This window comes from Bufo gargarizans, chromosome 2 (genome assembly GCF_014858855.1).
Source record: "Bufo gargarizans isolate SCDJY-AF-19 chromosome 2, ASM1485885v1, whole genome shotgun sequence".
NCBI classification, from domain to species: domain Eukaryota; kingdom Metazoa; phylum Chordata; class Amphibia; order Anura; family Bufonidae; genus Bufo; species Bufo gargarizans.
In genome coordinates this window covers 87,796,721-87,807,986 of record NC_058081.1, presented here as the reverse complement: position 1 = coordinate 87,807,986, position 11,266 = coordinate 87,796,721, and the positions used below count along the sequence as shown (strand labels likewise).

The 11,266-nt window shown below is 46.1% G+C and overlaps 1 protein-coding gene across 1 annotated transcript; it reads left to right on the top strand.

Annotated features, from left to right (window-relative positions):
• The first annotated feature begins 2,679 nt into the window (after positions 1-2,679).
• Positions 2,680-10,940, top strand: TMEM230 (transmembrane protein 230). The gene is made up of 4 exons (XM_044283110.1): positions 2,680-2,771; positions 7,058-7,193; positions 9,142-9,264; positions 10,398-10,940. Exons 2-4 carry the CDS (start codon positions 7,098-7,100, stop codon positions 10,536-10,538), a joined length of 360 nt encoding a protein of 119 aa, XP_044139045.1. The 5' UTR covers positions 2,680-2,771; positions 7,058-7,097; the 3' UTR covers positions 10,539-10,940.
• The last annotated feature ends 326 nt before the right edge of the window (positions 10,941-11,266 follow it).

The window sequence follows — 11,266 nt, the reverse complement described above, 5'->3', positions numbered from 1 at the left end:
ACAAAGGGTTAAGGCTGCTGGTCAATACTGCATGCTGATAAACTGCACACATCCCACAAAGGGTTAAGGCTGCTGGTCATGACTGCATGCTGATAAACTGCACACATCCCACAAAGGGTTAAGGCTGCTGGTCAAGACTGCATGCTGATAAACTGCACACATCCCACAAAGGGTTAAGGCTGCTGGTCAAGACTGCATGCTGATAAACTGCACACATCCCACAAAGGGTTATAGCTGCTGGTCATGACTGCATGCTGATAAACTGCACACATCCCACAAAGGGTTAAGGCTGCTGGTCATGACTGCATGCTAATAAACTGCACACATCCCACAAAGGGTTAAGGCTGCTGGTCAAGACTGCATGCTGATAAACTGCACACATCCCACATAGGGTTAAGGCTGCTGGTCATGACTGCATGCTGATAAACTGCACACATCCCACAAAGGGTTAAGGCTGCTGGTCATGACTGCATGCTGATAAACTGCACACATCCCACAAAGGGTTAAGGCTGCTGGTCAATACTGCATGCTGATAAACTGCACACATCCCACAAAGGGTTAAGGCTGCTGGTCATGACTGCATGCTGATAAACTGCACACATCCCACAAAGGGTTAAGGCTGCTGGTCAAGACTGCATGCTGATAGACTGCACACATCCCACAAAGGGTTAAGGCTGCTGGTCAATACTGCATGCTGATAAACTGCACACATCCCACATAGGGTTAAGGCTGCTGGTCATGACTGCATGCTGATAAACTGCACACATCCCACAAAGGGTTAAGGCTGCTGGTCAAGACTGCATGCTGATAGACTGCACACATCCCACAAAGGGTTAAGGCTGCTGGTCAATACTGCATGCTGATAAACTGCACACATCCCACAAAGGGTTAAGGCTGCTGGTCAATACTGCATGCTGATAAACTGCACACATCCCACAAAGGGTTAAGGCTGCTGGTCATGACTGCATGCTGATAGACTGCACACATCCCACAAAGGGTTAAGGCTGCTGGTCATGACTGCATGCTGATAAACTGCACACATCCCACAAAGGGTTAAGGCTGCTGGTCATGACTGCATGCTGATAGACTGCACACATCCCACAAAGGGTTAAGACTGCTGGTCATGACTGCATGCTGATAAACTGCACACATCCCACAAAGGGTTAAGGCTGCTGGTCATGACTGCATGCTGATAAACTGCACACATCCCACAAAGGGTTAAGGCTGCTGGTCATGACTGCATGCTGATAAACTGCACACATCCCACAAAGGGTTAAGGCTGCTGGTCAATACTGCATGCTGATAAACTGCACACATCCCACAAAGGGTTAAGGCTGCTGGTCATGACTGCATGCTGATAAACTGCACACATCCCACAAAGGGTTAAGGCTGCTGGTCAAGACTGCATGCTGATAGACTGCACACATCCCACAAAGGGTTAAGGCTGCTGGTCAATACTGCATGCTGATAAACTGCACACATCCCACATAGGGTTAAGGCTGCTGGTCATGACTGCATGCTGATAAACTGCACACATCCCACAAAGGGTTAAGGCTGCTGGTCATGACTGTATGCTGATAAACTGCACACATCCCACAAAGGGTTAAGGCTGCTGGTCAATACTGCATGCTGATAGACTGCACACATCCCACAAAGGGTTAAGGCTGCTGGTCATGACTGCATGCTGATAAACTGCACACATCCCACAAAGGGTTAAGGCTGCTGGTCATGACTGCATGCTGATAGACTGCACACATCCCACAAAGGGTTAAGACTGCTGGTCATGACTGCATGCTGATAAACTGCACACATCCCACAAAGGGTTAAGGCTGCTGGTCATGACTGCATGCTGATAAACTGCACACATCCCACAAAGGGTTAAGGCTGCTGGTCATGACTGCATGCTGATAGACTGCACACATCCCACAAAGGGTTAAGACTGCTGGTCATGACTGCATGCTGATAAACTGCACACATCCCACAAAGGGTTAAGGCTGCTGGTCATGACTGCATGCTGATAAACTGCACACATCCCACAAAGGGTTAAGGCTGCTGGTCATGACTGCATGCTGATAGACTGCACACATCCCACAAAGGGTTAAGGCTGCTGGTCATGACTGCATGCTGATAGACTGCACACATCCCACAAAGGGTTAAGACTGCTGGTCATGACTGCATGCTGATAAACTGCACACATCCCACAAAGGGTTAAGGCTGCTGGTCATGACTGCATGCTGATAAACTGCACACATCCCACAAAGGGTTAAGGCTGCTGGTCATGACTGCATGCTGATAGACTGCACACATCCCACAAAGGGTTAAGGACTCCTGGTCATGACTGCATGCTGATAAACTGCACACATCCCACAAAGGGTTAAGGCTGCTGGTCATGACTGCATGCTGATAAACTGCACACATCCCACAAAGGGTTAAGGCTGCTGGTCATGACTGCATGTGGATAAACTGCACACATCCCACATAGGGTTAAGGCTGCTGGTCATGACTGCATGCTGATAAACTGCACACATCCCACATAGGGTTAAGGCTACATTGATCCCAATCCACTGTGACCACAGCAGGACATCTCCACTATGCATACAACACTGTGCGCACTGAAAAACTGATAAAGCTTATTCAAATTGACAGACAGGAAATCCAGCCCGACTGTCTGCACCAATCCCAGCAGCGCCTCTTCCTCACGTGACTGGTCACGTCCCGCTAGCAGCGCTGAACCCGGCGGTTTCCGCCTGCACCATGGACTCACGAATCAGGTAGATTGGGTTGTGGCTGATCAGTCCTGTCAGTGGTCAGCGGGTATGTCCCTTACACGACTCCGTAGTCGCCGAGGCTTGCCTCGTGAGAGCTGCTGTGGAGCGGATCGATCTCTGCTGCACCCTCTTACCAGCAGCCTACCCGTCAGGGGCTGTGCTCATCCGCACTAGTGCTGTGTCCTAGAATATAGCGAAATATTTACAATTGGTCACTAAGACCATTAATTGTCTCTGGATTGACACGTGTTATTGAGTGTTAAAATGTAACATTTATTCCTTGTCCTTAAAATATCTAGAACTAATGATCAGCTGTTCCTGCCTTGTAAATATTACTAATGGGATTGGTCTGGATACTAAGTGACGCCACTAGAGGGCAGTCTTGACTTGTAACTGCCTAGCTATCTTTACTACTTCCACATAGCGTCACCTGCGCTCTGTTTGGTGCACACCGTTAGATTCACAGCACGCTACCTGCTGGCGGCAGATGCCCTCGTGGAGTTCACTTTGCTCCTTATCAGTCAGACCTCCTATCTTGGCTGTGCACTTGCTGGCTAAAACACACTTATGTCACTCTCTGCCACTTGGCGTCTTCAGGGGTATGGGCAGTGGAGTGTGTTGGGGGCGGGACCAAGCTCCCTGCATGTGTGACAATTACACTGACCAATGTGTGTCTCTTTTAATGTTGAGCAGACCTATCGGCCAATCTATGTGTGTTTCTCAGATGACATTTCGTTAGTAGCTCCTCCCACTTATCTCTTAGCCAGTGAGCATCCGGCTGCGCTGTTTCTACTTGCGCTGAAACTTAGTGCCGATCGCAAATGTCATTGATCACTGCGCATGTCTGGGTACTTGAACGTTGTGCGCATGCGTCCGCTCATCATGATGTAGTCATTTATGTGACGGTCGGGTACGTCTCATCTGTGCGCATGTCTTGTGACTTAGTGTTTTTCTTATGCCGGCCGTGAGATGTACTGCGTCTGCTCAGGGTGATAGAGCAGATTATCGTGATCTTCCATTGCGCATGCGCTAGGACTTGAAGCAGAGTGTAGGCTCCTATATGATAGATTCCTGTCAAGAGGATATCCGAAAAAGACCTTGCACTATGCATATAATCGGGCTAAAAAAAGTAATAGAGCTAGCTTACTTCTAGGTAGTAAACAACCTGGAACACAAAGCGATAAAGTATAACTACAAAAGTAAAAACACAAAATGCAATCGCACACTGCAACCAGCACTCTGCCCTGCCTTTATGCTGGACGTTGAATAAGGCATTGGTGTACATTTTGGCCAAAGCGTAATAAGCCACTCACCACGTCAAGGTCGCCTTCATGAGTGGTCCCTAACACTAGTTCCTACCTTTTATGGGCCATGACAGCCACACAAAATTCAGGGAGTGTAGGTACAGCATGCACGCCAAGCACACTCTGCTTTTAATCCCGTCCGGTGCCATTACAGCTTTCAACGGATCCAGGGATGCAAGTACTCACATGCATGCTGAGCCCACTATATACTTCTCCTGGAGCCTAATGGCTACTGGTAGGTGCTGTATAAGCAGACTCAGTTTTATATTGACTTTAAAACCAGCCTCCAGGGCATACTAACTGGTCAGGTGTGCTTGACTGCTTGGAGATCGCCACGCCTCCAATATATACTACAAAGAGAAAAATATGGAAAATTCAGCCCGCACAACCCCTAGCAGGTGCAGATTGCTATGGCGAAATAGAGATATAAATGTAAAAACACAAAATGCAATCACACACTGCAACCAGCACTCTGCCCTGCCTTTATGCTGGACGTTGAATAATCTGCACCTGCTAGAGGTTGTGCGGGCTGAATTTTCCATATTTTTCTCTTTGTAGTACGTATTGGAGGCGTGGCGATCTCCAAGCAGTCATGCACACCTGACCAGTTAATCTGCCCCCTGGAGGCTGGTTTTAAAGTCAGTATAAAACTGAGTCTGCTTATACAGCACCTACCAGTAGCCATTAGGCTCCAGGAGAAGTATATAGTGGGCTCAGCATGCATGTTGGTACTTGCATCCCTGGATCCGTTGAAAGCTGTAATGGCACCGGACGGGGTTAAAAGCAGAGTGTGCTTGGCGTGCATGCTGTGCCTGCGTTCCCTGGACTTTATGTGGCTGTCATGGCCCATAAAAGGTAGGAACTAGTGTTAGGGACCACTCATGAAGGCGACCTTGACGTGGTGAGTGGCTTATTACGCTTTGGCCAAAATGTACACCAATGCCTTATTCAACGTCCAGCATAAAGGCAGGGCAGAGTTCTGGTTGCAGTGTGCGATTGCATTTTGTGTTTTTACTTTTGTAGTTATACTTTATCGCTTTGTGTTCCAGGTTGTTTACTACCTAGAAGTAAGCTAGCTCTATTACTTTTTTTAGCCCGATTATATGCATAGTGCAAGGTCTTTTTCGGATATCCTCTTGACAGGAATCTATCATATAGGAGCCTACACTCTGCTTCAAGTCCTAGCGCATGCGCAATGGAAGATCACGATAATCTGCTCTATCACCCTGAGCAGACGCAGTACATCTCACGGCCGGCATAAGAAAAACACTAAGTCACAAGACATGCGCACAGATGAGACGTACCCGACCGTCACATAAATGACTACATCATGATGAGCGGACGCATGCGCACAACGTTCAAGTACCCAGACATGCGCAGTGATCGATGACATTTGCGATCGGCACTAAGTTTTAGCGCAAGTAGAAACAGCGCAGCCGGATGCTCACTGGCTAACAGATAAGTGGGAGGAGCTACTAACGAAATGTCATCTGAGAAACACACATAGATTGGCCGATAGGTCTGCTCAATATTTAAAGGGAGATCTTCCTATATGGCTGCTCTCACAGCTCTAATACTACTCACTGAATGGTAACTAAAATGTCCATTGAGGGGTTAAAAAAATAAAATAAAATAAACTCCCCTCATCCACTTGATCGCGCAGCCGGCAACGTCTTCGTTCTTCTTCCTGCAGGACCTGCAAAAGGACCTTCTATCTTCAGTCAGCAGGACCTGCTCTGACATCACCGCGCTCACCAAGTGGTGAGCGCGGTGACATCAGCGCAGGTCCTGCAGGAAGAAGAAAGAAGACTGTCGGCTGCGCGATCAAGTGGATGAGGGGAGTTTATTTTTTTTTTAAAAATTTTTTTAACCCCTTAATGGACATTTTAGTTACCATTCTGTAAGAACCATATTAAAAGGGAAAACAATTCAGTGAATTGACTTTAATGGGGTCGCGGGGCTCATCCCTGTTTACTAACATCATCACCTAGCAACCATACGTGAAAATCGCACCGCATCTGCACTTGCTTGCGGATGTTATGCAATTTTCACGATCCCCCTATTCATTTCTATGGGGCCTGCGTTGCATGAAAAACAGAGAATAGAGAACCTGCTGCGATTTTCACGCAATGCACAAGTGATGCGTGAAAAACAACGCTCATGTACACAGCCCCATTGAAATGAATGGGTCAGGATTCAGTGCAGGTGCAATGCGTTCACGTCACGCATTGCACCCGCGCGAAATACTCGCCCCTTGTGAAAGGGGCCTAATAGGGGTAATGGACAGGGTTCTCGTTATAAGACACCTCCCTTTAGTGAGTGCTGCAGTCTTCTCTCAGCTTTCCCTAGGCCAGTGATGACACGTTCACCGGTCACATGACCTAGGCGCTGTGAGAAGGCCGCGGCGCTCGGCGGGGACCACTGGACCCCCACTGATCAGATACTAATGACCTATCTAATGGACTTTTAATGACTGCCGTTTTACCAGGGGTAGCGCAGGTCTTGACATCACTGCAGGGGGGCGTGCGCGTCACTGTGTGAGCCTCTTCTAAGAAGGAGCTGCTACTCACCAGTCCAATTCTTTGTGCAGCCAGGATCAGAGAAACTTCTGTTCCCAGCTGTTTAACCCTTCGATCAAGGTGGAGTCTCCTTTGAATGATCAAAGGAGACTCCCTCATTCGATTTGGTCACTGGGCCACAGCCTTGAAGGACAGCAGACTGACAGAATAGCGACTTAGATCTCCGCGTGACTGTACTAAGCTGAAGAAATAATGTAATAGGCTGCTCAGTGTGAACCGTGATCAGTACAGTGGTAAAGAAATAACCGCTAAATCTCTTCTTTCTATATACGCGTAAAAAACAAGGTCTCCTACAACCACATCAATGAATGATAGATAATAAGAGAGGTACAAACAGACCGCAAACCCAAGAAGCATCAACTGAGGCGTGCACTTGGCGAGTTACTATTTTCTCCTGTTTTCTCAGGATTTAGGTTCTCTTTGGGGTGTACCAAGCAATATATGCTATGATGCCCTCACGCAGCAATGCTGCCGCCACGCCGATCAGCAAGGTGAAGTACTCCAAGCTTTCTGATACAGATGACGGGTACATTGACCTTCAGGTAAGGACTGTCCGCTGCACGCCATCTACACCGCTTTTTACTGTATTTGCTGTATATAATACATTTCTCCCATTATTTCTTTTTTTCATTTGGACACAATTCCCATACTCACGTAGTAGGATATGGTTATAAGGGAAAATAATAGCATTCTTATGCATAGTAAAATAGGGCTGGAGGGGTTAAAAAAAATTATAATAATAATTTAACTCGCCTTAATCCACTTGTTCGCCCAGCCGGCATCTCTTCTATCTTCATCTGTGAGGAAAAGGACCTGTGGTGACATCACTGCGCTCATCACATGGTCCATCACATGATCCATTACCATGGTAATGGACCATGTGATGAGCTCAGTGACATCACCACAGGTCATTTGACAGGTCCTGAAGAAAGAACAGGAGACAGGCAGCAACGCAATTGGAGGAGGCGAGTTAATTTTTAATTTTATTTTTTTAACCCTAATTGACACTGCGCCACCACTGTTTATTATACTTGGGGTGTTGGGTGGGGGGGGTTGGAGCACTGCGCCACCAATGTTTATTATACTGGGGGGGTGCACTGCGCCACCAATGAAGATGACTGACCTGTTAATACAAATACAGGAGGCGGGTGCCGGAATTACATAGCCGGCACCCGACCTCTATGACAGGGAGCTGCGATCCGCTGCAGTTAACCCCTCAGGTGCCACACCTGAGGGGTTAACTGCCGCTGATCACACCTCCCTGTCAGAGGCAGGATGTCGGCTATGTGATTCTGCTGCCGGCACCTGCCTCCTGTATTAAAAGTTAAAGACCACCTTATATGGGTTCGGACTTTGATAAGCAGCAGGGTGCACAGAGCGGCGCCCAGCAATGTCCCAGCACTTACTATTATTCCTGGGCGCCGCTCCGTTCGCCCGCTGTGGCCCCATTACTGTCTCCTGCTCTATATGCTAATTACTATCGGAGCAATGGGGAGGAGACATCAGCTTCTCTAGTGGGCATTCCTTCTCCCTGCGCTGTGATTGGACAGCGCTACAGCCAGGGGAGAAGGAACGCCCACTAGAGAAGCTGCTGTCTCCTCCCCGTTGCTCCGATAGTAATTAGCATATGGCGCAGGAGACAGTAATAGGGCACAGGCGCACAGCGGGCAAACGGAGCGGCGCCTAGGAATAATAGTAAGTGCTGGGACATCCCTGGGCGCCGCTCTGTGTAGCCTGCTGCTTAACAGAGTCCAGACCCATATAAAGTCCTATCATTGGTGACGCAGTGCGCCCGCCCCTCCTCCGCCCCTCTCTTCCTTATCCCCTGTGCTGCTCAGGGAACATGAGCGCGCTGACAGCAGCGTGCTAATGTTCAGATGGTATCGTATCGATACCGGGAGAAAAGTATCGATTGGGTATCGAAATTTCGATACCCGCAACAACCCTAGTGCCGAGTGTCAAACCACCTCCACAAGATGCTGGTCTGTGATTCTGATGACAGAATTATGTTATTACCACTAGATGGCGCACACCGCTAATGTCATTTATAGTAAGACTACCTCCAAATAGCAATACAAAGCTGGAGACTGATGCCAAGCAAAACCTACTGTATGCCAAGATAAACAGCTAAATATGCAAACGGACATCTAGATAAAAGCTGGATCTGAGAGGACTTGGATGCCCTAAAGCTGTAATGACTATTGAGGGTAATAAAACAAGACCGTAAGATTCCTTCAGTTCTCCTACACGCACAGTATTTCTTTTGAGCGTTTTTAAAAGCTTGTAAAAATGCCATATGTTCCAGTCATTTATCATGGCGCTTTGTAGAAGCGTTTTTGGTGGTGGTTTTTGTTTTGGAACATTTAAAGCATTTGTTTATTGTGGCATTTCAAGCTAGAACATAAGCCTGTGGCATGCTGAGTTTTGGGGGGTGAAAAATGGCAAAAAAAAATGATAAATGAATAAATTATATATATATTTTTTTTACAGTTTAAGAGGAGCCCTCCAAAAATTCCGTACAAAGCCATTGCTTTAGCCACCGTCCTCTTCTTAATTGGCACTTTGTTGATAGTGATTGGTGCGCTCCTGCTTACTGGGCACATTGGCAACGGGGTAAGCTGACTTTTCACTCCTCTTATTTCTCTCCGGTATTAAATATTGGCAAACAGAAAAAAATATATAAAAATATGTATAAAAACAATCTATTCCAAAGTTTTTGGCATTAAAGCGACTATTTCAGTATGAGAACTCCTATGCCCAATTAGGTTATATTGACATCGCAGAGGGGGCAAAATGGGCGACTATTCTGCACAACTTGCAATATCAGCCGCATGTCATAGATTTGAGAACCTGAGTCTGGTTCTTTTGAGAAAGAGATTGGGGGAGATTTAGCAAAGTGAGATTTTTCTGTTCACCTAGCTATATGAGGGCTTGATTACTGCCAGCATTTGATGTTGCATACGATGTAGTGAGGAGCTGGAAAAATTTCCAAATGGGATGGAATTGGAAAAAAAAAAACGCAAATGCTGCCACAGTTTTATGGGTTTTGTTTTTTGCGGCGTTCCCTATACAGTAAAACTGACCTGTTACTTTCATTCTCCAGGTCAGTACGATTACGGTGATGCCACATTTGTATACTGAAAAAAACTTTCAACTCCCCCCTCCCCCCTTTTTTTTTTTTTTCTTTCTTTTCATGACCATATTCTGACTCCTATAACTTTTTTGTAATTAGGTGTACGGAGCTGAGTGTCATTGACTCCATTTTGGAATGTGTATGGCTTTTTTATCCCTTTTATTCAATCTTTTGTGTGAGGTTAAGCGACCAAAAAACAGCAAATTGGCCATTTTGACTTTTTTTTTTTTTTTTTTTTTCCCCGTTTCACCATTTATTGTATGGTATAAATATTTTTATATTTTAATACTACTGGAGTTTTTGGTGAAAGGGGGGGGGGGGTGTTCATATATTTTTTTTTTTTTTTTTTTATTATATTTTTTTACACATTTTTATAGTTCCAATAGGGAACTTGAACAAGTAACCCTCAGATTGCTTCCATCATAGATAATAGGGTTGAGCGAAGTGAGCGTTAGATGCTTCATCCAAAGTTGTTACATTCAAAACTATGAACTACATAATAATATTGTGTGGGTATTCATCTCTGTACGGTATTAGAATGTATGGGCTCTGAGGAGCCGAAGTAAGTTATTAGCGATCCTAGCAATTCCTGATCCTATTTTGTATTTTTAAGGACAATGAGCGCGCCATACCTGTGCTGATCATCGGGATCCTTGTTTTCCTGCCTGGCTTTTATCATCTCCGCATCGCGTATTATGCATCCAAAGGCTACAGAGGCTACTCGTATGACGACATCCCAGACTTTGATGACTGACCCATTGCTTGTGGCCACCAAATCAGCACAAATCATACTGCTGTTACTTGGGCATAACTTCTCGGAACAGCTGAAGAGGAAGCCTGGCAGACCAATGTATATACAGTGCGACTACGGTATAGGCTGGCAGAGGAAAACAGTTCAGTAGCCTCTTTCTAGACATGGCAGGGATTATTTTTAAGCAAGTTGTAAAAGAAATACGGACAGTGATTAGCATAGTCAAGAAGATATATGTTCTCAAGATGGAGTCGAGGTGCCTAGGGAAGTGCAAAGGCCTAAGCAAATGTGTTCGTCTTGAGATATTAAGCTGCACCTGGAAGAAATAGGGGGACATTTACTAAAGCGTTTACTATTGTGGCGCACGCCATATATACACAATAATTGGAGACTTTTTAAGCTTATTGCCACTTTTCAAAAACAAGTGCAGTAAGTTATACTTGGAGTCTACGCCAGCCTGTAGCTGGTGTAGACTTTAGTATCTGGCGTATGGCAGGGCAAAGATGTGCCCAATTTATTAAGATGCATCTGCCGCTTAATAAATTGGGTGCATCTCACGTCAGCGCAGGAAGATTAAGACTGGCGTATGGGGAGTGGAGCAGGGAAGTCTTCTGAGCACAGTGGATATTATACAAGGCGCTGGGAGGAGGAGTTGCCCTTTTTTAGCTTTCTTCCGTGAAGGGTCTGCATTTTATTCAGCGTCGTATAGATATCATATATATATATATATA